General features: G+C 37.9%; 1 protein-coding gene across 3 annotated transcripts; it reads left to right on the forward strand.

Annotated features, from left to right (window-relative positions):
- Positions 1-193: 193 nt before the first annotated feature.
- STXBP3 (syntaxin binding protein 3) lies at positions 194-26388 on the forward strand. Of its 3 annotated transcripts, none has more exons than XM_030496180.1 (19): positions 194-780; positions 6157-6206; positions 7175-7256; positions 9381-9457; positions 10125-10203; positions 11550-11650; positions 13733-13887; positions 14294-14384; positions 15385-15509; positions 16898-16993; positions 17534-17591; positions 17811-17876; positions 18297-18377; positions 19085-19223; positions 19813-19919; positions 20253-20351; positions 21240-21325; positions 22903-23051; positions 25220-26387. In XM_030496180.1, the coding sequence occupies exons 1-19, from the start codon at positions 738-740 to the stop codon at positions 25309-25311; spliced, it is 1776 nt and encodes a 591-aa protein (XP_030352040.1). In that variant the 5' UTR covers positions 194-737; the 3' UTR covers positions 25312-26387. The 3 variants fall into 3 exon arrangements, with proteins under 3 accessions (XP_030352040.1, XP_030352042.1, XP_030352043.1); XM_030496182.1 differs by lacking the exon at positions 194-780 and adding an exon at positions 5591-5662 and having other exon boundaries at positions 6159-6206; positions 25220-26388; XM_030496183.1 differs by lacking the exons at positions 194-780; positions 6157-6206; positions 7175-7256; positions 9381-9457; positions 10125-10203 and adding an exon at positions 10308-10386 and having other exon boundaries at positions 25220-26388.
- The last annotated feature ends 979 nt before the right edge of the window (positions 26389-27367 follow it).

Below are 27367 nucleotides of genomic sequence, written 5' to 3' on the forward strand. Positions count from 1 at the left end.
TTGTCCACTTTCAAGAATCTTTTTTTCTGTCAGGAATGATGCCCTCGTTGTACTCCCCTTTTAATGGAACACGGCCATACCGTCTGGGAACCACTCTTCCTCATGCTTTGTGTTGTGGAAAAAAATTTTCTTCTCGTTTCTTTGTATCCATACCAGCTGCTGGTTCCCCTTTGACAACACACCTTTACGTCTTTAAACTGTAACTTCTCACAGACGATTTTGGACATCAAGAAACGGCACCTTTCCATGAACCCATAGTGTTTTCTTCAACGGCTTACACGAACGTTAAGAGGGAACCTAAGGACGTTTTTATGAGGGAGTCACGATGGCGAGGGGAGCTCTACACCGGGAAGGGACCCGGCACCACGGCAAGCCCCTCTAGCTGCTCCCCACACCGCGCAAGGAGCCTGCCTCGGGGCTCGGAAGGCGGCTCCCGCCGTCCTTCGCTCACCTGACGAGCAATGGGAAGCTTCTTCCTCAGCGGACGAGCCCTGGTTACCGGGCACTTCCCCAGGGGAAACTTCGAACCCCATCACTGCAAAGCAAGCGGGCGCTGCAGGTGGTAGGACCCCTCAGGGGGTGGCACGGCTGCCGGCAGCCCGCCCCGCCCCGTCCCAGGTAGCAGGCAGCACCCTTCGCCGCGCCCAGCTCCCTCGGAAAGACGGAGCGGCGGGTCCGGAGGAGGGCAGCGGAAGGGAGGGGTGTGGCGGTGGCAGGTGACCGGGTCTGCGAGCAAGATGGCGCCGGCGGTGTCGGGGTTGAAGAGTTTGGTGTGGCAGAGTGAGTGTGGGGTTTTGCTCTGCGTCCCTGTCCCTCGTTTCCTGGGTTGGGAGCGGCATGGGGCTGCTCGGTGGGAGATGGTGCGGGCTGGTGGGGAGCGTTAAGCGCTCAGGTAGCGCCTCCCCTTAGCGCCGTGTGCTGGGGTCGGGGGTTCCGTGGTCGCTGAGGTGGGGTCGTGGCCCTTCTTGGCGCGGAGGGAGCCGCGGTAGGAGCCGCGCACCGTGTCGGAGCTGGGGCGGGCGGACGCGGTTGCTAGGAGAGCTCGCCTGGTCTGGCCCGGCCCGGCCCGCGCGGCTCTGCGGGGAGCCCGGTGTGTGGCGGAGGCTGGAGGTGGCTGCTTTTCTCTGGCTGTGACTGAGGGTGGTGGGAGGCGGCCGACTTGGGTGCCTGTGGTGATAGCACTTGTATGGAAACGTTTTGCCTTATTCCGGTATAAACTATGTAGGATATAGCCAGCCATGCTAGCTCTTAAAAGAGGTTAAACTGAAGTCAGCTGTTCAAGGACTGCCCTGTTGCTTGGAAATAAGAGTTTTGGAGAGTGCTCCCGGCTTCGGAAGCGGCTCTGTGGTTGTCTGTCACGAAGTGGCAGTGCCCGCTTCACCCGCTTCACATTGGACTTCACGGTTTTCAGAAGAAAAAAACATTGGTGCCCCAAGATGCTCTCATAAATGAACTGTAGGATTTTATTTGCATGTTTAGGAACAGGTTCTTCTGGTGTTTGTTACAGAAAATGAAGTCGTAACTACTCACCGTCTTACTGGAGTATAAGGGCTAATAGTACTTCAGGTAGTGTGGGACCTTTGGGGAAAGGCGTTAGCAGCCACCTCATGCCGCACTTCATTGTGACTCAATGAGCAGCTCAGCCAGCCTAGTGCCTGTTACTGGGAGGTTCCTGCTACCTTCTCATCTATGTTTTTCTCTTCCGTTTCCACTTGAAAGCTCCAATTTACTTGCTTGTGTCACTGGAAGAGAAAATATTAAAAGAGGAGAAAGACGAAAGCAGACTGTTCCTGTGGTGGTCAGTTCTCGGTTGCTGACATCTGTACCTTGCTTTCATGAGTTTAAAACCTGTCCTTTAGCACTCCCTACTTTTGCAGCTGTGCATGTCCTGTTTTGCTCTGTTAAATCATTTGTGCCTTTGACTGTAAAGTGATTGATTTGTCCGGTGGTGTTTTATAGAAGACTTGGACCTTAAAAAGAGGGAACCTGTGCTAGTGGGGTCAGCGGGGTGTATAAGGACTTTTGAAAATGGCACTGCCAATGCGGGCAAGGCCATGGAGAAGAATGGTGAATAATGAATAAATAATGGTGATGATGAAGCAAGGTGAATAATAAAACATTTATATTGCAAACTTTCTAAAAAGGAATCTTAATCTGAAAATAATGCTTTGTTACATAACGTGTGACTCTTGTCTTTCCAAGACTACAACAATGAAAATTTATGAACTAAGTTTAGACATTGTCTGGCACTTTGTGTACGGATAATTCAAGGCCATAAACTGCTGCTTTTTAATGTTTCAGTAAAGGTGGCTTTTTTTCTTTTTTTAAGGGCTGTTTTGTCTGAAAATAATGTTAGTGATGGTGATGCTTCATGTAGCAGCTTGCTGTCAATGTCTCTGAATAGGCAAAGGACTTAGACCAGTGTTGTGTGTACAGAAAGTATTGTACCTGTGCTCTGGTATGACCTTGTTAAAACCCCTTCTTGTAATCATGATAGTCCTGTCTGTAAGGTGCAATTTTAGACTCAATCTAAGCAGAAGTGTGTGACAAGATTACTTCATGAGTTTGTTGTCAGTTAAGTTTCACAGTTATGGGACGGGTGAAGCTACCTGCGTTAGGAGGCAGTAGTCCTGTGGATAAAATTCACTATATACTACATGTCTCTGTGTGTGTCTGTAAATAAGGTTATTTCCACAAGGAATTCTGTCTTCAGGGTTTTTCTCTGTGTGTTTTCTGTTGTTTGTGTTTTGTTGTTGGTTTGGTGGGGTTTTTTTTCAACTTTCACATGTGTTCTAGATTTCTGTAGTAAGATTCTAGCCTAGCCATAGATATCTGTATTATTTTTTTTTAAATGATACAGCAATTCTGCAACTTTATTTTCCAGTACACTTGCTTGTAGTGAAAGCTGTTTTAGTCCTTTCTTCAGGAAGTGTGTTATAAATGGCTTATTAACGTTGCCAAGGTGTGGTTTTGTTGGGGTTTTTTTTTTTCTTCACATGGGGCTTTAGCAGTCTGCTCTTCTGTCAGGTTTCTGTGTAATTCTTATTTGGTTTGGGAAGTAAAAGTAAAAGAAAAATGCCTTAAACTAGTTAAATATATTCAGAGAAAATAAAATTAGGGAAGGTAGTTAGGATGCATGGTTGGTATGAAATTTGTGAGGAGGAAATGAAAGCTTAGACAAAAATGGAGCACTATTCATATCCAGGTTTACAAATGGTTTTGGTACGTTCAGAGTGCTTGCTTGAGACAAATGAGATTATTTTGAGAGTCTATAAACTGGCGTAGTCAGTTATCTGGATAAAGCAGCTGCAGGTTGAGGACAAAACAAACAGCAGTTGGAATGTTACAGGGGCAAGTACGCTGTATCTGGAACACTGATAGCTTAGAATAAAACCTTTTTTTCATGATGGGATGAAGCCGACTCCTGTTTTTCATAAATGAAATTCAAGGCACAACTGGATTGTTTCAGGGACATCAGTCAGTGGGAGGGTGAGAGGAGATCATGAGGGAGGAGCAGGGGCAGCCATGAGGGAAGATCATGACGGGAGAGGTGGGGCAGTCATGAGGTGTGAGGGGACAGGAGAGGCGGCCATGAAGGATGAGGGGAGATGGTGAGGGGACAGGAAGGACAGCCATGAGAGGTGAGGGGAGGGCAGGGGCGGCCATGAGGGAAGATCATGAGGGGAGATGTGGGGTGGTCATGAGGCGTGAGGGGATGGGAGGGGTGGCCAGGAGAGGTGAGGGGAGATTGTGAGGGGAGAAGCAGGGGTGGCCATGAGGGAAGATCATGAGGGCAGTGGTGGGGCAGCTGAGAGGGGAGATGGTGAGGTGAGAGCAGGGGCAACTATGGGCTGTGAGGGGTGGACATAAGGGGAGATCTTGAAGGGAGATGAGGGGTGGCCATGAGGGGTAGGGATGGCAGCTATATAGTGTGGGGCCAATATGAGGGAGCAGATGAGGGGTGGCTGTGACTGGAGATCATGAGGGGCAGCCATGAGGTGAGATCAGTTTGCCCTTAGTGACTTGGTTTAGCAGTGGGCTTGGCAGTCCTGGGGTAACGGTTGTGCTCCATAGTCTTAAAGGTCTTTTCCAACCGAGTTGATTCTATGATTCTATGTATCGTTCTGGTTTATTTTATAGGCATGTAAATTAATGTATTGCATGAAGAATGTATTTGAGATTTTGGACAAGGCTCTTGAGCGGTTTATTTATTATTCAAAAGAACTCTGTAATGCTAAGGACTAATTCCTTGGTAAGAGTGTTATCAGAAAATACAAAGGTTAATGAAATTTTCATGAGGCTAAATATTCATTCTTACACCTTGTGTACAGAATAGAAACATGTAAGTAACAAATACACAGTATAAAAGTGACAGGAAAACATGCCTGTATTACATACTGGACTTAGATAATACCAACAAATACATCTTGGTAGGAACTCTGCAGTGATGTGTTCTGTAATTTAATAGAGGGTATATCCAAAGAGGTCATATGGGTCCCTGCACCAGGCTAACAGACCTAGAACTTGTTGAAAACTGTGGTTTGTGTGTAACGGGAAGGATGCTGAATTGGAAGCAACCCAGAGGGCAAGTGTGAGGAATGATAGTGGATTTCGGGAGTTGTATAAGCAGAAAAAGGTCCAGGAGAACTGAGCTCGAGTGCTGCTGTTTAGCAGCATGAACAAAATAGACCAATTGCATCCCACTTGAAACATGCTTTTTGCTTAAATAATTTTTATACCAGTGTTTTTGTCAGGTTATTAGATAGAGTGGAGTGTGAGGTGTTTTTGAGTTGTAACTTGAGCACATTGGAAAGCTAAAGCAAAAAGACCTATCTTTCAAAAAGAAACTTGTGTCAGTGGAGGACATCTTTGTAAAATATAACCATGAGAAGCATGAATCATGATGTCTTGGGAATGTTGTGTGCTATGCAGCGTTAGAGTTGGTGAACCTGAAATGAAGGCTACGTGAGCCTTCATTTCAGTAGTAGGCTGTGCAGGTGGAGAAACTGCTGAATTCTGAGGCATTGGAAGTTAGGGGTGGAGATGGAGTATCTTTTCATGGTTTCATGCCAAAGGAACCTAGACGTGTATAGACATAATATATAGAATATACTAATATTTCTAAACACTGAAAAAATAGGTGTACTTTTTTTTGTATGTGCACCTACTATTCTGGAGCATCTTACTTTTTTTTTTCTCTTGGTAGCAGTTGAAATGTGTGTTATATTCGCTTATTTGCGTTCTAGGCTTCTGTTTCTAAAGTGGGTTTTTTTTTTTATTTTTATTTATTTAGGAGAAAGGTCCAGCTATTTTTATAGGCAGCAGTTGTCATCAGCTTAGTCTGAAATTCTGTTCTCTGGGAAAAGTGACCAGAATAATTAATCTCTTTATTCATATATTTATGAACACCAGATTTTAAACAGTTTCCCAAATATTCTGACTTTTAATTAATACATCCCACTGCTGTGAGATCAAATCTGCATTAGCCTGATGACATCACTCCTGAAAGTTGCAGCTTGGTTCTGGTGATCTTTAAAAGCCGTGGATCATAGCTAGATTCTGACTCTTATTGCTGAATGCTGTACAAGCCTTTTAATTGACGCTTCTCCCAAAGTTGTCATAGCAGGAAAAGATAATGGATACCTATTTAAGATAACTTTCAGTTCCTGGAAGAACTGGTATTTTCTTAGGCTTATTCGGGAATTCTAGAGGAAGAACAAGGACATCTGAAGGTAGCCTATATTTTAAAATAGGTCTGTTTGTGAATCTGTTAGTCCAGCTGCTTTTATCTTAAAGTAGCTTAATTTTTTTCCATATGCACAATCGCTTCAGTGGAAGAATTCACAAAAAGAAAAAATAGAACCCAAATGAAATATTTATAAGCCTGTGATCATTCAGGCTGACTATTATGGAGCTCTTTATTATTAGCAAAAATGAAAATTTAACTACGTGTTTTTGAAGTGGGTAGGGCCAGTTTGTGCTCAAGAATTCTGTAGAGGTATTTATTTGTGGTTTGTTTGGTTTTGTGTTTGTTTTTAATATTGTTTTTATGTATCTAAACATATGAGTCTTAATGGGTGAAGCATTATTATTTTTTTTTAGTAACAATTTGATTCCTCAGAGTGGTAAACTGTCTATCTCTGTTTCTTCTTACAGAGCTAAAATCATCAGTATTTGAGGACTGCAAGAAAGAGGAAGAATGGAAGGTATAATTTTGTGATATTGTTTGTAAGAATGTTGGAATCACTTGAACAAGTAATCTGTATCACTGAGAACAGAAAAAATAAGTATCATGTAATGGCTGGCACTTTCACTTAAAATTATTTTCTATCCAATTGATGGATTTTAGTTCTTCTAACTCAATGTCTGTATAATACATAATGAAAAACCAAAGGGCTAAAATCGTAGAATGCTTTGGGTTTGAAGGGACCTTAAATATCATCTAGTTCCAATCTCCTGTCATGGGCAGAGACACCTTCTGCTTAACCAGGGTGCTCAAAGCCCCATCCAACCTGGCCTTGAACACTGCCAGCAATGGGGCAGCCACAGCTTCTCTGGGCAACCTGTGCCAGTGTCTCAGCACACTCATAGTAAAGAATATAGGAAGAACAAATGGTTACTTGTCTTGGTTGTTTCTTAAGGTTTGGGGGGAAAAAAAAAATAAAAATTGGAAGCTGTTTCTGTTTATCTTTTCTTTTGAAAGACTTGTACTTGATTAATTTCAAACATGATGCTGCTGTGCAATACATGTGGAGCAGGATTCAGCAGTATAATGTCTGTTAGAGCTGCTTAAACTGTAAAGCGGTTTTAGAATAAGTACAGACATATTTAAGCAGGCCACAGGGTAAATTAGCAGGAATTCAAAAGACAAAATGCAAAAGTTTTAAAATACTTTCTAGTGGGAGTAGTGGGGACAAGCTACATGTAAGATGCAACTCATCTTTTGAAATCCTGTGTGTAGAGAGCTGCTTTCTGATGCTATTTGAGATTGATTTCCCCCTGCAAAGTTGCTATATGCAGGTGATGATATAGATACCAGCTATATGCAGGTGAAAAGGCAGAGTAATAAAACAGATTTCAGCTTCAAATTTCCATGGCAAGTTGTTAAGGAAATAACATGGGTTTACTATAGCTGATTAATCTATCTGAATACTTGTGGACTTTTTTAAATTAGGTAATGCTTTTGGATGATTATACTACTAAATTACTGTCACTGTGCTGCAAAATGACTGATCTGCTGGCAGAGGGTATCACAGGTAAGCATCATTCTTTTTAATATACAGATGCAATATCCTGATAAGAAAAAGGGAAAAAATAAAATTGATGGTACCCTTGTGAGAACTTCTGTTAATTTTATTGATGAAGACAAGTAGCTGTGGGATATTAGACTAGCAGACTTTGTGCTTGTACAGTAATTGCCCAATTGAGCATTTTCATTATTATTATTTTTTTTAATGCAAAATCAGATGTTTCTCTGCCTAGAAGCTAAAGCCTTTTCTGTGGTAGTCTTATTACTAAAGATTGCAATAAGTTTGCGGTTGTTTTTAAGCTTTTTAAAATTTTGGTTTGGTTGGGTGTGGAGTTTTTTTGGAGGGTGGGTGTTTGCTAATGTCAACAGTGGCGTAGATGAGAAAGTTACATGTCATGGAGTGATTTTAAGGATATCTGTCAGCTGAACTTAAGGAAAAACAAGAGCTCAGTTAAGTATTACAGGAATGTTAGTAAAACATAAGAATGGTCAAATTACTCTCTTCATTTCTTCCTAATGTGTTCTATAAATCACTAATATCTGCATCTTCAAATTAATTTATGTTCATGAACAGTAGAGTTAGGAGGGCAGAGAAACTCAAGTACTGAAGACAAAATGAGAACAGAAGACAATAATAGACAAACTGAAAGGTGTTTTCAAGCAATGGATGTGATAGAGGCAAGAATTTAAATTTGAGTTCTGTGTTGTTGAGATATAGTTTAGTCTCTTCTGAAAACTAGAGAGCTTTCTGTAATAAAAAAAAGAAAAAAAACCCACAAAAAAACCAACAAAAACTTGAAACTAAGTTATATCAAAGATTAACTAGAATAAACCCATAAGCAACATTAACAGTAATTAGATATTAGCCACTGTCAAAAGAGAGTAATAGATGGATTGTGATAGATCTCAGTTATGCAGTGTGCCAGTTTAGATAAGACTTTGTTTTTCTACATGTGTTTTTAAAAATCTATTTTCTCTCTAGGAAATTTCATGGGCTTTTCTTCCCTACAACTTAAAAAAAAAAAAAAAAAAAGGTCTATTTTTGCTATCATAAAACACTTATCAAAGTTGCTTTTTATGATTCACCTTTCTGTAATGTTTATTAGTGTATCATCCTGACAAACTCTTTTTCTTCCTATTTTTTGTAAATGAATACACAAAATGTAAATTATCTTTTTTTTTAAATTACTTTTTCTTTTTAATTAGCTTTAGGCTTAGATTTTTAGAAACACTTTTGTAAGAGAGTATTATTTAGGCTTAGCTATTTTTCCACAAGTACAAAGACTCTTCTTATCCCAGCAGTTCAGTGTAACATAATTCTTCTGGAATAATAGTGAAGCTTTTTGTAGTGTGTTTTTAATCATAAGAAACACTACTTATCCTTTGTGAGAAGCCTTCAGTGAGCATGTATCCTATTCATCAGTAGGAAACCTTTTATTTTTAGTGAGTATGCTATTGAAAAGAACCTGTCTTTCCACATCCAGATGTCTGACATTACTTATCTTCCTTGTTCCTCCCCCTCAAATTTACTGAGCAATATGAATCACTGCATTCTCAAGCTAGTGTACAGCAACACTATATAGTAATGGCTTTACGAAACAGAGAAAACCAAGAATGGAGTGAAACTGATTTGATGAAAAGGTCTAATTTGTGCCTGCAATTATATTGAAACAGAATAAGTGCACAGGAAATAGGCAAAGGACAGAAGAGGCTCTAGTCCGAAAGAGTGCCTTGCATAGTTTCTTTCTCATTCTCCTTCACTGTGCTGGGAAAAGAACAATCTTGATGAGTCAGTTCTCTTGTAAGATAGTTCATACTGGGCCCCTTGGTTTCAGCAGGTTTGTATTGCCATACCTATTCTGTGCGAGAGAAAAACTGCCTGTGTACAATAGCCAGGAAAATATTAGTCCTATAGATTTAGGTGACACTAGACTGAGCGTTGAAAAAGTCTTGTGGTAACTTGCTCTATTGAAAACAATAAACAAAAATCAGGCTAATCATTGCCACTTATTTTGTGGACAACTTGATAGGCGTTATTTTATCACTTCTTTACTAAAATATATATATGGTGCTTTCCTTACAGATGCCTAAAGCTCTTAGTTATAAAAATGTAATATTTCTTTCTTTATAGTGGTGGAGAACGTATATAAAAACCGTGAGCCTGTCCCACACATGAAAGCAATCTATTTCATAACTCCCACCAAAAAGGTTAGTATTTTAAAGAAAATGTAGCAAGATCTTTCAGACTGAAAAAGCAATCTTATTTTAAAAGTTAGTTACTGTGTACAACTATATAGTACTTAACTTTTGCATTTTGTGTGATACTCCTCTGTGTGATACTTAATTTTCCAGGATGAAAAGGCAGTGCAGTGTCACCACAGAATATGTTGCAAACATGTACCTTTTGAGCAGTGGAGGCACTGTTTCATTGCTTACATCTTAGTAACCTCTCTGAGAGAGATGCTCTCTCAAAAGAGTGATGCAATACATTGAACAACAGAAGGCAAAGTGATGGCTCTTATTAGAGATTACTCTTACTCCCTAAAATCTATTGAGAGAATAAATCTCAGTACAGAGGTGGAAAATGATGCAAGTATCCTGCTTTGTGTGTTTCCTGAAATGATCCTGGTGCACAACTCACTGTCAGTAATGTTTTATTATTATCGGTCTGGAATTAAAATCTTCTTCTTGAGTGTTGTATTATATGTTGATTTGCAGTATTCCTAAGTGGTACTGCATAGTTAACAGGGCAGGAGGGGAGGAGGGAGAGGTTTTGTTTGGTAAGTGGGGAAAAGCAAAAAACTAATGTGTAGTTTGTTTCTTTTTTCCTTTTTCCTTTTTCCTTTTCCTTAACTTATTTTTCCTCTCCCCTAAGTCTGTAGATGGACTTATTGATGACTTTATCACTAAATCATCCAGCAGATACAAAGCAGCATATGTGTATTTTACTGACTGTAAGTAAGCTTTTGTGTTGTAGTTTGATAACTTTATATAGGTAAATAAGTAAGCTTCTCAACTTTCTTTCCTGTAATTTAGTATGTGAAAATTGAGTCCTGTTTCTTGAGAGAAGAAAGGAGACTCAAGTCATTAACCATATTTGGGTTGCCAGGACGTGGTCACTATGCTGTATGGCAATGGTAATTTCTTGCACGATTACCAAACAATGTTGATCATTCCCCACCTCAGCTTTTAACTTAGGTAATCTAGTTTTATCTTTCAAGTATTCGAGTCTTCTCCTGTGTCAGAGAGTGTGGAAGAAGACAATTCAAGTAAAACTATGTATCTCATATAAACTAAATAGTACTCAAAAATACAAATGCGTAAGAATTTTCTTCAAGAACAGTGTTTTGTAGTGGGCTATTTTAGGTAGTTCCTTGAGACTTGAGCCAGCTTTTTCCCATCCCTGAAAGAAGGTGCCTACTTACCCGTTACATGCATGACATTTTGCAAAGCAGAGACGATTAGTGCAAATGGGGCTCACGTGACTGCGTGTACCTCTGCAGTTGGTCAGTGTGAATAAAATGGCATGTAAAGAAGGGAAAACAAAAAAACCCGAATGTGCTGCTGAAGGCAGAGGCTGAGTTGTGGCTCTCTGTGGATGGAGCATATCTGCTACCATGTGTTCTCAAAACAGTTACCAAATTACCGTCAAAACGACCTTGGTTTCTTGTTTGATTTTATGCTGATGAAGCAATTCTTGTTCTGGAAAAATACTGCTATCTTGCTGTATGTTCCTTTGTTGCAAATGTTCAAGCTTTCAGTTTGAATGCTTGCCAGAACTTTTCTTGTCAGGAGTTAGAGAAACAGCTCTGTCATTTCCAGTATTTGTGTCATCCAAGTAGTCCTTAAATTCGGTTTTGAGAGTGGAATCCAATGTAGCCTGAATATATTTGAGATCTATAATTAAATTCCATATTTCTGTGTCTTGCTATGTACACAGTATTTCTTCCTTTAACCTTTTTGTGGCTTGGGAAAAGTTTTTCCTCTCCTATATATGAGAAGAAACTTTTGCTTTGATAAAACCAATATCCTTCACTGCTGCAGACTGCTAATGAGTGTTCTACAGCATTGTTTGCCAAAAGCTAGTAAAAAAAATTGCCAGTGATGCTTCTTGAAAAAGATCTCAAACACAAAATATTGATTATACATTCCCTTTCACTTCAGGAAGATTTAGCAACTTTTTTGTATATTACTGTAAATTAGTTCTTAATTTGGAATTGTTCTGAATGCTGTTAAGCTTCTGAGTGAGTAAACAGCTGGAATATGCACAAATGATTTATACCTACAATCTTTTTCCTAGTTTGTCCTGACAACCTTTTCAATAAAATTAAGTCGTCTTGTGCAAAGTCAATAAGGAGATGCAAGGAGATCAACATTTCCTTCTTCCCATATGAGTCTCAGGTAAGTTTCATTCTTTACAGCAGAAAATAGTCTGGAGGACTAATTTCAAGTGTTGATGACCTGCTAGAAAACAATTAAATACAATGTAGTTTTTGGTTTTGTGTTTATTTTTTTAGCTGACAAACTGTATGTGAGACTTGTTGCCATTTTGGCATATTTCCAGTGCTTGCCTGTATTTTTCAGATGAAAACAAATGCTTTTGTACGCAAAGTCTTACTGTTTGCACTTGATCTCTTTGCCAGACTTGGAATCAGTTGCAATGGAGAGGTTAGAGAAGGTATGTGTCCTTTAGGAGAAGTATTTCGGCTTGTCTTTAGTAAGCAGTAAAGTTTTTTACTGCTTATACTGAGATGTTATTTTGACAGACTAGGTAGGTTAGTGCATAGAAATAAGTAAAACCAGCTGCTTGGTGAAACTCAGAAAAGGAGCGCAAATGGATGAAGAGAACTGAAGGGGAATGGAGCAAAACCAAAGTCTTGCAAAAGACAACAGCTGTAACAACTTGAAGAACTTCTTTTTGAGAGGAAAACATGGAAACCCATGTTCTCTTAATTAAAAATTGGAGACCACCAATGTAAACCGAGTACTTTCCAGGTGAAGCCACACAGTGTGTGCTGTGTTGCAAAATAATTTGTTGCTTGTGCACTTTATTAGAACAGAAGGCTGAAATGCACTGTGATATTCACTAATACAGTCAACACTCAGGCTCTGTCCCCTGTTGGAAATTGTAGAATTAAGTGTGAATGTTTCCCATAAGTCTTTGCTGTATTCTTCAAACCTTATGAACATATCAAAGGTCAGAATCTTATGTATACCAAGTGGCAGGTGAATATAGGAGTGGTTGCTGCTATCTATGCCTTACTGTGATGCAGTTTCCTAGTTTGACAGCACACTCCTTTTTACAATAAAGGTGTTTTATTATTTAGATTGAGAAGCCATCAGAGAATGGCTCAGCTTTATTTGCTGAGAATGACATCATATGGTATGGAATATCCCTTGGGTCAGTTGGCATCAGCTGTGTCTCCTCCCAGCTTCTCGTGCACCCCCAGCCTGCTTGCTGGTGGGGTGGTGTGAAAAGCAGAAGAGGCCTTGACTCTGCGTAAGCACTGCTCAGCAGTAACAAAAACATCCCTGTGTTATCAACACTGTTTTCAGTATAAATCCAAAACATAGCCCTATGCAAGCTTCTATGAAGAAGAATTAACACCATCCCACCCAAAACCTTCACAGGGCTACTTTTCTAAAGTCAAACATAAGCAGCATTTAATTTCTTCTCATTTTTAGTTTAGTTTTGTGTTCTCAGTATTTTGGGTTGTGAGAACATTTTTAATCCTTTGCAAAGGAGCAGAAAATGCTAGCTAGTTTTCCTAATTTAAAATCTGTGGGCCTGCTTTATGGGGTGGTAAGAGTAAATAATCAGACTGTGCTCTGGTCAAAGTCCAAGTGATTATCTACTAGAATGAAACAAAATCTTTATTTGGATGGTTGTTCCTCTTTGGCTGTGTAGTTACAGAGTCCATCTACAGCTGGAGAAAATCCATTTACTGACAATGAGATTTGTTCCCATGTTTGCATTCCATTCATTAAGCTGTTGAAAAAGTTTTTCTTCTGTGTAGTACTAAACATCTTATACCAAGGTTTAATGCATTTAAAGAATTTCAGATCTTGGGGGTGAAGTCTTAATATAATAAACAGATAAAATACATAAAATTCTATTTTGAACAAATTTACCTTGATACATTCTATGATCATTCTGGTATTGCATTGTATGGCTCTGTAGAAGACACTGGATGGTGTTTAGTTCTGCCTGACTTGGGTCCTTCCATCTGTACAGACAGTAAGCAATTTGAAAAATACAGTAATTTACATAGGGGAGGAGAGTAATAGCAGAAAAGAGTGTAAGAACAAGAAACAGATGAGCTTAACAGGAAAGAGAAAGAGGACTGAAGTGTTGTTGTTGTTGTGGGGTTTTTTAATGGCATTTAACTACAGCATGTATTTAAAGTATTAGCATTTATTTTACTAGATATTTTGTAATTATACAATTTAAGTCATTGTTTTTCTTGGTTGTGCTTTACATAGGTATTTACTCTCAATGTCCCAGATGCATTCTACCGCTGTTATAGTCCAACTCTGGAAAGGACAAAGGATAAAGATGCTGTAATGCAAGTAATGGCTGAACAAATCGTTACTTTATGTGCCACGCTAGATGAGAACCCAGGAGTACGATATAAAAGGTGGGGCAAAAATAGTGTTACATAGTGTAGTTGCTTTCACTTACAGGATTTCCCACATTGTTTGGTAGTAGCCTGAGGCTGCAGCCTAGTTTCTTTTATTGTGGATTAATTGTTTTTAATCCACAGCTCTGAAATAGGGAATGACAGGAATTTGTGAAGTGTAAGCAGAGCAATGTATTATTTTTGTGTGTATTCATATATTCACTTAATATACCCGGGTTTGTTATGAACTGTTTGTTTTATATTCAGTCTACTGACCAAATTGGAAATAGTTAGAACGGAGTTTGGAAACTGCTCGTGAAACCAGAGCATCAAGCTGGGAAGTTCTTTCTGTTTTAATGGTAGCATTTTAGTGGTTTTGATGAAGAAAATTTAAGTTATTTTTGCATGCTTCCTTTTTTTCCAGTGGACCATCTGATAAAGCCTGCAAACTTGCACAGCTGGTTGAAAAAAATCTTGAGAACTACTACAAAACTGATGAGAGAAGCCAAATAAAGGTAAAAAGTGAACTAAAATGTTTGCTTATTTTTTATAAGTTTAGGGGGAAAAAAATAATCTTTAGAGTATGTTTTGACAATAGGTTCTACAAAACCAGATTTTCTTTATTAATAAGGGCAAGTAGTTGCCATTTAGTTGGGTTTTGTGTATGGAAACAACTTAGAGATTGTAACTGAAACAATAAATCTATATGTAAGCAAAAGTTATTTGTGTGATCAAACTAGTTGTACTCGAAAAATTGGCCCTCTGATAACGTAGGGGATGATACAAGCCTGAAGAAAAGTGGGTAACCTGTTTTAACATCACCTTCCGTGAGGCTGCAGAAGAAGGGTATGTGTAGAAGGGACTTAATTGCAGAATTGAAATGGCTCCCATTAAGGGATTTATTGTCTACAAAGATACAGCTTTTCACATACATAGTGTTTTTGATCTTTCACTATAGATTGAGGCAGATTAGGGCAGCTGCCGAAATGTGGAAGTACGGGGTGAACCACTCTGACTTAGTGCTATGCCACTCTGCCACAGAAATAAATGTACCTGATGCTACTGCTGCTTTACTGAACCCCCAAAATGAAACTTTCAGTTGAACGGTTGGACATGAATTTTTCTGTGTTGCAGCACTGCAATACAAACAACACACTTAATTGAAATAAGTGTGCTCTGAAATACAAATAACACACTTATTTGACGTGTCAGTGGGAGGCTTTGTTTGTTTGTTTTTCTTATATGTTTCTTGTCCATTAGGTGAGATCAGTGAATGGATTGCAAGGGGCTAAGAGCATTGCCTTTAAAATTGGTATTTATAGCCACTGTGTTCTGGTTATCATCCAAACGTTTGCTTCTATTTATGTTGATGAACACTTGGACTATACTTTTTAGGGTTTTTTCAGTTAGTTTTCCAAAAATGTCTGCAGTGCTATAGCTTATTTTAAATAGACTTAACATGCATTAACTTTGTACTATCTGTATTAACTTTACATTTATTTGATGGCTTTCTAGGCTAAAACCCATTCCCAACTAATAATAATTGATCGTGGCTTTGACCCAGTGTCAACTGTCCTTCATGAACTCACCTTCCAGGCAATGGCTTATGATCTGCTACCAATTGAAAATGATACTTACAAGCAAGTACTTAAAGAAAAAAAAAACATCTAAACACTTTAGTCTTGATTATAAAATCTGTGGAATCGTTTAGCTGAATTGCACCATAGCAATATTAGCTGCTTATATTATGTAAGGATCGCTTCACTTTTTATTGGTCTTTCCTTTTGGATTTGTAACTTCCTTTTTTTGTTAACTTCCTCATTTAGTTGAGATTAGGTAAGATCTGACTAGAATTTTTTGTGAAGTTTTGAGTCTAACAAATTCAATTTCTTTTAAAAACAAAGAACATTGTACTAGACTTGAAGTAAAACCTTAGTAGTAGATGTTCAACTTCTCTACCTTTTCTTTCATATGCTCAACCTTCTTGGCCTAACAAGGCAAACATGACCAGTAATCAAATACTGAGAGGAAGCTTAGCTAATTCTAAGGAGTGCTCACTTTTATAGCTCCAGTCACATAATTTGTGTAATTGTTATAATTTCCGTGCTTCTCCCCTAAATGCACATTTAGTTAAGCCACATTCAGTTTATGAGCATTATTTTATCAATATTTGGAATAGTGTGTCATGTTTTTGTGCAATGTATGCACTTTGTCAGATTGTTCTGACACCAAAGATATTGGTAAGACTTGGCTTTCTGATGACCCACTAGAGCAAATGAGAACTAATCACCTCACTGTTTAGTTAAGCAAAGAGGAATGGATCTCTTTTGTCAAAAACATTTGGTGAATGTTTTCAAAAAAAATGTAGAATTTGATGAATCTGAAATTTGCTGGGTATGAATATATAGTAGAGTGTTTTCTAAGCAGTCATGATCTGACTTTCACAATTAATCTTGTAATTTTTATTTTTTTCTCTTCTGCTCTCTGGCCGTATGCATTGTGAGTTTCTGTAAATGTGCAAATGTGATGTAGTGTGGTTGCGGTTGCTTTATACATTTATTTCTGTTTGTAGAAAAGTAGTAACTGGTCTGTAAGGCTGTGAAGCATGGTTCTTGTATACATGAAGTAATTAGTCCTACTTAGTCTATTTTGTTGGTGAGTGGGACTTCATTTTTCTTCAGAGATATAAAATGTCCTGGAGTAAATATAGAAAGCTGCACTTTGCAATCTCAACATGTGCTACTTCGCATGCAGTTTGCATTTGAAGCCAAAGGGAGGTTTACATTGGAAGCTGAAGAGAAATTGAGGTGTATGTGAATGTGTGATTGAAACTCTAGTTACCATTGGTTTAAAAGAATGTCCAAGAAGCTATTTCCCCAAAGAGTCAGTCTAAAAGTCATCTGCTGCTTCTATGTTCAAAGACATAGTCTGTGAAATCCTATGTAAATTATATTGTTGGGCCATAGCTGTGTTATTGTGAGAGGGGGTTGGAACTCAAACCACATAACTCTGAATTTTCTCTTGGAAGATACAAAACAGAAGGGAAGGAACGGGAGGCAATTCTGGAGGAAGATGATGAGCTCTGGGTGAAGATTCGGCACAAGCATATTGCGGATGTGATAGAGTATGTGAATAAAATAACAAAAACTAGTTCAAATGCAAGTTACAGAACTTTGAGAGGGAATGTATTTGAGCTGTTAATTAGGAATGCAGGCAGTAGTGAAGATGGTTTGCAATATAGACTGCAGTCTTTTAAATAATTGCAGGGAGAAAACACTTTAAGAAATAGAAGCATGTACAGAAGTATACAATTTTACTAATCTTAATTACAGTTCTTGAGGGAAATGAAAATAAAATTATTTCCTGGAAGGTGTCTTCAAATCTTTTAAATCTGAAGGGATTATTTTGCATAAAGTAGCAGCAAGTTATTGCATCGAATGATGTGATGGAGATAGCGTAAACAGAATGTTTTAACTTAAATTTGTTTCCTTTGTCTAAAACCACTGTCTCCTATGAAGCAGACCTGTATTTGAAACTTCTATTGTAAGTCAGAAGTTCTTCTTGCACAGTTCTGTTACAATTTTAAGTAAAGATGTTAAATCTTTAAGAACTGTAGTGCTTTTGCATTTGATGACTTTCCTTCCCCCCCCTCCCCCCCCTTCAGGGAAATACCAAAACTTTTTAAAGAAGTTTCATCAAAAAGAAAAGCAGCAGAAGGAAAAGTAAGTTCTTTAAATTATTAATTATTGTTGGTTTTCCTGGTAATTTAGTTATTTTCAGCTGATCAGATCAATGTAATTCATGGACCTATTACAGAAATTAAGGCTTATCTCACTGGCAGTTTTCGGAGGGTGTGGGGGACCAAGGCTGCACCAGGGACGGGAAATAATAATGTTAAATATTGGAGGGGGAAGACTTCAACTTGTATCATTTCTTCACAGGTATCAATATCTGCTCTGGCCCAGTTGATGAAAAAGATGCCACTTTATCGTAAAGAGATTAGTAGGGTAAGAGGTCTTTTGTAACCACAACTTCACAATAAATCATTTTGTACACTGTAATTTTCTGTGTTATTTAAGTCTAGTTCTGTCCTGACATCTTCCTATATAACTTATCTCCAAATTAGTATATTCACCTGCTGCAAAATTGTGAGAAGAAAGCTTGTTTCCAGGTGTTTCGCTTTAGTGTGTAAAAAAATCTGCTTTAAATGATTTGTGTGCTTTGAGGATGGAAGATAGCATAGCTGTTTAATGTTTTAAAAGCTATTATGGGTGTTAATCTCTGTTGAGGATAAACCACAGAAAATGTGTGTTGGTGTTGAAGGATAGTCGAAGGGTTGACTCTTATAACCAGTGAAGATGATTGCTTTGTGTGTTTACAAAAAAAAGCAAGTTATGGCAGTAATTTTTTTGTTTCTGGTCTTCTAGCAAGTTATTCATCTTAACTTAGCAGAAGATTGCATGAGCAAGTTCAAATCCAACATAGAAAGGCTGTGTAAAACTGAACAGGTATGGTGAAAAAAACCCCCCACAAACCAAACAACAACTTACTACAGATGTGACTTGTTTGTTTGCAGGAGTAAATGCTTGTTCTCAACTGACAACAGTAGTGTGTCTCTTGCCTGGGTTTTGGGGGGGGGGGGGGGAGGGGAGGAGTGTGTGATCACTTTTTGAGGGAGAAGCATTAAAGCTAAGTGAGAGATACAAGGCTCTTACTCCGCCAGTAAAGGACTTCTGTTTGTTATCTTTAAATCTGGCTGATTTGTATAAGGATAATCTTTGTTTTCTTTGTTCAAAAGTATTATGAAGTTGCCTTACTAAGAGGCAAGCCCTCTTAAAATGTCTGGGTAAAGCACCTGCTAGGGTGAGGCATTACATTGTGCTTGAGTTAAAACCTACAGTTTTTATTTATATGAATTCTAAATATCAAACGGTTCAAAATCTTTGAGTGTTACGTAGTGTTATTATAATGCTGTAACTATTGAAATAATGAGGACAAAGACTTGTCATACTGAGTTTAAATTGATGCAGCTTGATAGTTTCCTGAAACCTATGGTTTCATTAAAATGCATTTCAAAACACACAAAACAAAGGGGTGGGTGGTTTATTTTTTGGTGTTTTTTTTTTTTTTTTTTAATGACTACTCACTCAACCATGTGGGTTTGGGGTTTTTTTTTTCCCTTTGTTTTGTTTGGGTTTTTTTTCCTTTAATTTAGGACTTGGCTCTTGGAACTGATGTAGAAGGTCAAAAAGTGAAAGACTCAATGAGAGTCCTCCTTCCAGTTCTGCTCAACAAAAGTCATGAGAGCTATGACAAAATTAGAGCTATTCTTCTGTACATCTTTAGCACTAATGGTATGATAAGCTACCTTATTTTTTTGTTGTTGTTGTTTCTTTCAGTGGTATGGACTTCAGCTCAAATTTTGGGCTAGTCAAGTGTTTTTAGTTAAGCAGCAGTATTGGAGTTGATGGACAAGTTTGAAAGAAATACTGTCCATCCTCTGTAGCTTCTGTTAAATTAGTAGTGAGGTACTACTGGTAAGGAGTTAAGGCATTCAACACAAGTGCAGATCCATGCAGTGTTTAAGCATCATTCCTGTTCTTGGATGTTGGCAACAGTTTACGTTTTCTCCTTTTCACTTCGTATTGAAGCTGTTAAAGGGGGAGCTCTGTGTTTTGGAACCTGAAAATTAACTCAGTGGGGAAGAACTTCTAGTAGAGAAGGAGGAAATTGGTATAATGTTGGTCTGAGGAATCTGTAATAATACTGAGTTTTGGTCTCACAAATGGACAAAATTTTATCTAAAATAGAGTATTGTGTTAAAGTAGACTGGCCAAACAAAACAAAAAATCTTGGACTAAGTAACAGCCCAGAATGTGTAAGACAAAATTGGTGTTACTCAGTCACATGGTTATTAAGTTGTATGCTTTCCTTATGTCAAAGGAACTACCCAGGAGAACTTGGACAAGCTGATCCAGAATGTTCAAATAGAAAGTGATAGTGATATGATAAGAAATTGGAAATACCTTGACGTTCCTGTTATCTCCTCAGTAAGAACGTATTCATTTATTTTGTATTTTCCTACAACCCAAGCACTTGTCTAGAGCTCTCTTGTCTTTTCAAAGATGCCTATAATGTTCCCTCTAAAATTGTCAGCTGGTGACTTGAGCTAGTTGGCTTTGGATAGTGCCAACTTACTCAGTTCCTTGTCTCTGAAATTAGTACTTCTAGTGTATCCTGAATTCTACAGGTATTAATTATTCGTTGTTATTGTTATTTCCTGAGAATCTCCTACTGATCCCCTTCCCCCCACTACTAATTGGTAATAAGTTTCAAAAATCCAATTCACTGTATAACAAACCTCGTTTTGAAAATCTTTTCAGTCTGCTGCTCAGCAGCATAAATACCCAAGGAGGGACCGTTCTTCAGAAGAAACTTACCAGCTTTCTAGGTGGACGCCTGTCATTAAAGATGTCATGGAGGTAAATCTGACCAACTGATTAATGCATGAGTGCAGTGCAGAAATGTGCTCAAGTGGGCAGTTGCAATCAGTTTTTTCAAATTCCATAGTATCTTGAGTTACTTCTGTTAAATATGCCTGTTTAGCAAAGTGATCACTTGTACACTGTCTGTACTACAGAATGTTAGCCTGCTGTGTGTTAGCAGTGCTCCTTTTAAAGGTGATGCAAATGAAAGTGAAAGCAAAAAGTCTTTTTGAACAGCTTGTGCTGTGATTGGCAGTGTTCAGGAATCTGAAGATCTGGATTATTTTTTTTTTTTGTTTTTCCCTCCAGTGGGTCTTAAAACTGCAATTCAAATCTAAACTGTAGATTAGCAGAGGCTGGGAAATACTACTTGCCAGAGGTGTAGTTGCTCTGTTCTTAAACCTCTTCCTAGCCATCAGTTAGTGACCCATGTTGGACAGAATAGTGAGTTCACTGGACCTTTTGTCTGTCCTAGTGCTGTCACTGGTAGATTCTTGGTGACTTTCACCTATTCATTTATGTCTTCAGGGGACCCTAACTTCTGTCATACAACTAAAGAGAAATCAGATATGTTAGGGTCATCAGAGATGAAAAGCTGCTAGTGAAATCTGAGCAGTTAAATCAGTATCGTATTTGTAAAGAAAGCAGATGTGCTTCCAGTTCCTCGTGATATACAAAAGCCTTGTAATAATTTTTGAGCATTACACGGTTTAGCATTTTGTTACGTAGGAGTGTAGCTTGTGAGATGCTGCTTGCAACTGGCTGTTCTAAGAAATTGCATGTGCTGGCATTAAATTCCGGTTAGACATCCTTACTGGAAGTTGAAACTTCGTGGGTTTTAGGTCTACATGGCTGTTTCAAGTGAGTCTCTGTTTTGCCCTTCAGGATGCTATAGAAAACAAACTAGATTCAAAAGACTGGCCTTATTGTTCCCAGTGTCCTCCTACCTGGAATGGTTCAGGAGCAGTGAGGTAAACTGTTTAATTTCCTGAAACATAATTTGCCCATTTATCAGTATTTTTCTCGTGTACATTTTCCAAGTGTGCTTACTAAGCAGTGAAATAACGTATTTAAGGTAATACTCGTGTAAAATGTATTTTTTTCATCTAAGCCATACTGACCTTTTGTTGTTTAATAATTCTTGGCTGTATATAGCTTTTTACTTGGAGTATCTCCCTTTTGCTTCAAAGTTAGAAATAACATTTTTTTATTTTCATTCCCAGAATGAGAAGTTTAAACCATTGAGCTTTTTAGCGTGAAGTAGTTTCAGGAATGGATTATTGGTATAGTGTGACTTGGGCAAAAAGAATGTTTTTATTTATTCTGAAAGTTATTTCTGCTGTGGTAGCAGTGGTGTCATTCTTCAAGGTAATGACTTCAGTAAGTTAAAATTAACATCTCTAGGTTCTGTCATTAGGGAATAAGGGCCTGTTGGACATTTGACCCCTGTTGTCAGGGGATGGCTTAGACAAGTCCAGAAAAGTTGGAGGTCTTGAGATGAATTATCTGCTAATGAATGTGAAACGGTGTGTTCCATGTACTTGCATATTTACTGAGTAGTACTGAGAGGTTATTTTGGGATTTATTTTTTTTAGCTCACTAATCTGTACTGTCCCTTCCTTCCCTTTTTAATCTCATGAGCTCTTGAACCTCAAGATCAATACCTGCCAATTTGACAGCTTTGTCACATTTGGTAGTGTTACTTAAATGGTGTGACAGCTGAATAGAGATAGGAGTGTTCCTGTCACAGGAATGCTCATTGCACTAATCAGATGCAGGAATTCATAGGGCGGGAAACTTATACACATCCTAAGATTGGAGGAGATGCTTGAATTGGAATTTGTATGTTATGGAATACAAGGCAAAAAGTACAGATGCACAGCCTTGGGAAAATATTTTTTCCCAGCCTTGGGAGCATAAGGACACACGATGATGATCAAGGCAAGGCAACACCGAGGCAAGTCCCTGTACATTGTAACTGGATCTCTATCTTATAGGCTGATGCAATGTGAGAATCTTTCAGACACCCTAGCAAAGAGAGATCAGGGCTGGAGATGATTTAATCTGAACCTGCGATTTCTGTATCTCTGTTAGTGTATTTTAAGTGACTTTTTTTTTTTTTTTCCCTCCTAGCTATCTGAATCTTATTTGATATAACAGCCAAGTATTTTTTGTATTAGAGATTCTGTTCATGTTTAGAAACTGAAAAACCTAAGACTAGCTTTTTCAAAGGAATGTCTCATGAAAAATGACACTGGAATTGCCAGCATGCAGAATTAAGCTGCTTGGTAGAAGTCCTTTGTGTGTGTGTGTGTGTAACATTTTTGCTTTGTGTTTATTTTCCCCGATGTGATACTCAGTAGTTTCAGTAATATGCTAACTTGTTCCATTAAAATCCTTTGAATTATCAATTTGTCTAAATTTTTTTTCTGAACTGATAATCAAACCAGGAAGTGCATGACAGAAAATGCTACTGCTTAAGTGTATTATTTTTACCAAAATTACCCAGTAAAGCTATATAAATGTCATCTTATGAAATCTTCCGCAGTGCACGCCAGAAACCTAAGGGTAGTTACAAAGATGAGCGGAAGAGTAGTGCAAGACTGATTATATTTGTGATTGGAGGAATCACATATTCTGAGATGCGCAGTGCTTATGAAGTTTCTCAAGCCTACAAGTCCTGCGAAGTTGTTATTGGTAAGCTTGTCTTGGGAAAAGGGTGGTAGGTAGGGTTTTACTACGTGTATTTTTGGAAAAGTAAGGATCTTTTTTTTTCCTTCCAGTCCCTAAATTGGTTCAGCAAACTAGTACTATAGCCGGTGTCTTTCTTAAAACTATGCATTTAAAAGTATCTTTTTAGTTGATCTAGATTGCATGGTGGTTGGTTTTGGTTTTGTTTTCATAATAATTCATAATTCATTGTTTTCACAATAAATGCTGTTATGCTCTACAGAAGAATCATTATGAATTATGTTAAAGAAATATATTATTGAAGTAGCCTGAAGTATAGCGAAAAGGATTTAAACAGACCTGTGTTTTCTTGCATTATGACTGGCAAAACAGTGCAAAATTAGTCTTTTGAGGAGGTAGGGAAGATAAGTATCTTTAAAAAACAAACAAACAAACAAACAAAACAACCACCACCCCCCCCCAAAAAAAACCCCAAACCATAAACCAACAAACCAACCAAACCAATCCAAATTAACTTTTTCAGTGTAGATCAGTTGACTTTGCAACATCCTTGAGTTCTTGTCATGTGTTCGTTTCTAGGGACTTTATGCAAACCACACCATGATTTATAGCTTTTGCCCTGAAAAAATGAAGCAATTGCCCTAATCTTCTTAAGGTTCCACAGTAAATGCATGAGTTACCAGCTGGGGTAGTAATCGGTCAGTTAATACTTCAGGTGCAGCAAATGCTTGTTCCATCAGCTCCTATGCTTCGAATAATCATTTCATGTAATGCTGTTTAAATTTAGGTGCTAAAGCATTTGCTTATATGGAATATCAAAACAGAGCTCCAAAATACAGAACCTTACCAGAGACCTGTATCCATCTCCAGTGGCAGCTGCTGTCCGGATCATGGTCATCTAAAGCATTCTAAAATGCTTGTGATGCTTATGTCTAGCAATTAAATTTAGTCCTGAGTTTCAAAAAGGATTAAATCTATCTACCCTAATTTTAAATAGATGAATACTCTTCCTTAAAGCAATGACAACTTGGATTCTGAGACTGAGAGTCTGTTACTTCAGGATAGTGGGGAATGTTGTACGTTTGGTGTAGTTGGGTTTTTTGTTTGTTTGTTTGTTTGGGTTTTTTTTGGTTGGTTGGTTGGTTGGTTTGCTGGTTTCGTCAGTGGTGGCTGAGGTAGGTTTAATGCTGGTCCTAGTTTTGAGTTGCAATCAGAAGACCAGGAAAACAGGAATGTAGTTTAACAAGACTGTTTCTTCATCTGACACTTGTTTACAAACCCACAGTGAGTTGAGGTCACTCTTTTGCTGTAGTATCTGGCACTAATCTTCCACAGCACCATCCTCACTTTTGTTTAGAGGTTATTCTTGCAGTTTTGTTAGTAATCCTGATCTTTGAGGGAAGGTACTAACTACCAAATTTCCATCTGGCTTACTGCAAGATGAAATCTTCCTGTGTTCCTGATTCAGAACTCAAGGATTAGTAGCCCATTCGGACTATTAAAACTAGAGGTTCAAGACATCCCTGATCTTAAACAGTTAAAGGTTCCCTTTATAACTCTAGGGTGACCCTTCATGGCAAAAGTTATAATGACTCTCTATGAGAACAAGAGAGCTAGTTATGTGCTCTTGAAGAATCATAAGGGTTTTGTTTGCTGCTCCAGAGTTGGAATTTGTTGCAAACTTTTCAAGGTGATGTTAGTAAGAGCCAATTTTCTGTAACTCCTGTTTCTGTGGCAAAATACTGTTTGTGACATTCTTTAGTCCAGATGGTTTCTGGATTCTAGGTTTAAAGCTTGTTGTTACAACTCCTCCTTTCAGAGAATGGGCACGTTACGTGCCAGCTGGAATAAATGCATACAGCAGAAGTGGCCCAGGCTTAGCCTATGTTTCAAACGGGGCAGAGCAGGGACTTGAAACTTGTATCCGAAGTAAGAATCCTAGTCTGGATGTTTCAGTGTGTGGAAGAGGGACACCATCTACTTAACGTTGACACTTAGAATGACACTTTCCATGATAACACCTGAAAACACTTTGAGCTGTTGTACTTTAGTTTTCCAGGTACAGTAAAAAACACTGGCATGTCCCCAATGTATTTATTTATTTATTTTTAAAGGGAATGTCTGAAATTCTGGCTTTCAGACTGATACAGTCAATAATTCTCTTCTTTTGTCAGGTTCTACTCACATTTTGACACCTAAAAGACTACTGGATGAAGTCAAGAGCCTTAGTAAACCCAAGGATATGGTCTGCATTAAGGATGAATAGAAGTGGTGATGTTAATGATGCATTAGGAAAAGACAAATAGTATGTACATATTATTATGGAACTGAGTTTTCTAAATACCGTACCAGGACACTACATGGTTCTGACTGATGGAATGTCACTTTGTAATTTAAATTTGCTGCTTTTTTGGGCGGGGAATAGAAGGCAGAGGGAAAAATCAACATGTATGTCTCTTAGGTTGTATTTTGTATAGACAGTGTTACACTGTAAGTGCTTTTTCAAAAGGGCATGTTCATTCCTAAGAAATGATGCTAAAAGTTACTGTGATTATGTATAGACCAGAATTGTCTGAGAACTGTGAAACCTTTCTATTATAGAGTTTATTTCTACAAATGACTGAAATAAGGGGCTAGGTTCTTAAGTAGAGGCTTTATGAGAAAATTTGGAAATATGAGTTTATGATAAATATATTTCACAGTGTGGTGTCTCAAGCTATAATATTTTCTGTAAAATAACTCACTGAATTCTTTATACATGTGTAACTGTGAAAAATCAAGAGGTTTTTTTAGATGGTGGTGGGTAAGGTATAAAGTTAATCACGAAAGTACTAAGCAGCTCTAATTTCAATAAATAACCGGAGAAATGCTGTTGAACTGTGCACTGAAGTACACTTTATATTTAAGTAATACAGGGATTATTACTAAAGCTTTTCAAAAAAACGTCATTTCTTACAAACTTCCTTATGATTGTGTCTACGTAGTCCATCTGGTTTAGAAGTTGAATTGCTTGTAATATACAAGTTCCAAAATTTTTAGCATTAATCCCTTTTTGAGGGAGTAGGGGCAGCGGAAAAGGAGAGGAAAAGAAGGGAAGCAGTTGAATCTTTCAAATGGCTTGATACTTTAAAAAAAAAAAAGAGAAGCAAAAAGCAAACCAAACACCAAAACCTGATGCATTCAAGAGATTTACTGTTTTCTTCTACTTTGTTACATACTAAGAAATACATAAATTTGTGTTGAAGGGGATCAACTTCTAAATTATATTAATTCTGTAATACTGGTAATGTTTAGATTTGTCTTGGAAAATCACTTCAGTAATTAAATTATGAACCTTTTAAAGGGATGTTGTATTGATGTGCCTTGAAATGTTTGTCGTGTGTCGAATCTGAGAGAAAAGTTGTAATGAAAATATGAGATTACTCATGGCTTTTTATTTACATTTTTGCCATTGTAAGGGTATTAACTTCTTGTTTTGCAGAAAGGTGGTTTTGTTTCTTTTCCCTTAATTTCACCTTCAGGTTAACTAGTAAGCTAGGAGAACATATTTGTTAGGTAAGTTCATTCAAAGTTAATTAGAAGGTGGAAAAGGTCAAATTCCTTCCCCCTGCATCAGAGAGGAATGAAATGGGAGAACATTATGTAATGACTCTAGAATGTTGCAGGACATGGTGCATGATGAAGGTAAGTGGCTGTGGCTTTCAAATGCACGTACGTGAGTTAAACATAAGGTATTCTGATTTTATTTTCAGTGGGAATACAGGCACACCACCTCTTTAACTGGTTCATCAAACGTGCATCAAAACATAAAAAAAAAAAACCTAGCAGAGATATCTATAATGTTTATCTGAATTCTAGTTTCTAACTGTAAATATCACAGTAAAAATCCAGAGTAAAAGAATGTATTTAAGAAACGCAGTGCTCAATACTTCTTTAGTAAAGATGCACACTTTGAAATCAGTATTAAACAATTAAACTTAGGAGTTCTTACACTTGGGCAAGAACCACCCAAGTTCACTGTAAAAGCTGTATGTAATTGCCATTTTTTTCATACTCTGAAAACTTAAAAGCAATAAATACAGAACAAAATAACTGATATCAAAGTGTCCTACTTAAGGACTGAAATAATTGAAATATAGTAGTATATAGAATCCATTGTATTGATGTTTAGAGTTGAAGAACTACCAGCTTGAAATGTTGGATTACTTATATGTATTTGGCAGTGAAGCTGAAAGCAGACACTTGGAAAAAGTATAAGTGCTATCACCAGCTCAGAATTTGATAGCTGATAAATACAAGACTTAAGACACTTGACTTTTGGA

This window comes from Strigops habroptila, chromosome 8, assembly GCF_004027225.2.
Source record: "Strigops habroptila isolate Jane chromosome 8, bStrHab1.2.pri, whole genome shotgun sequence".
Taxonomy (NCBI): domain Eukaryota; kingdom Metazoa; phylum Chordata; class Aves; order Psittaciformes; family Psittacidae; genus Strigops; species Strigops habroptila.

Bases quoted from the DNA above. Each gene is read 5' to 3' on its own strand.
- STXBP3 (XM_030496180.1), top strand. From the start codon at position 738: ATGGCGCCGGCGGTGTCGGGGTTGAAGAGTTTGGTGTGGCAGA. The intron at 17,592-17,810 runs GTAAGTTCTTTA...ATTTCTTCACAG, and splicing joins GAAAAGCAGCAGAAGGAAAA to GTATCAATATCTGCTCTGGC. The intron at 19,920-20,252 runs GTAAGAACGTAT...AAATCTTTTCAG, and splicing joins ACGTTCCTGTTATCTCCTCA to TCTGCTGCTCAGCAGCATAA.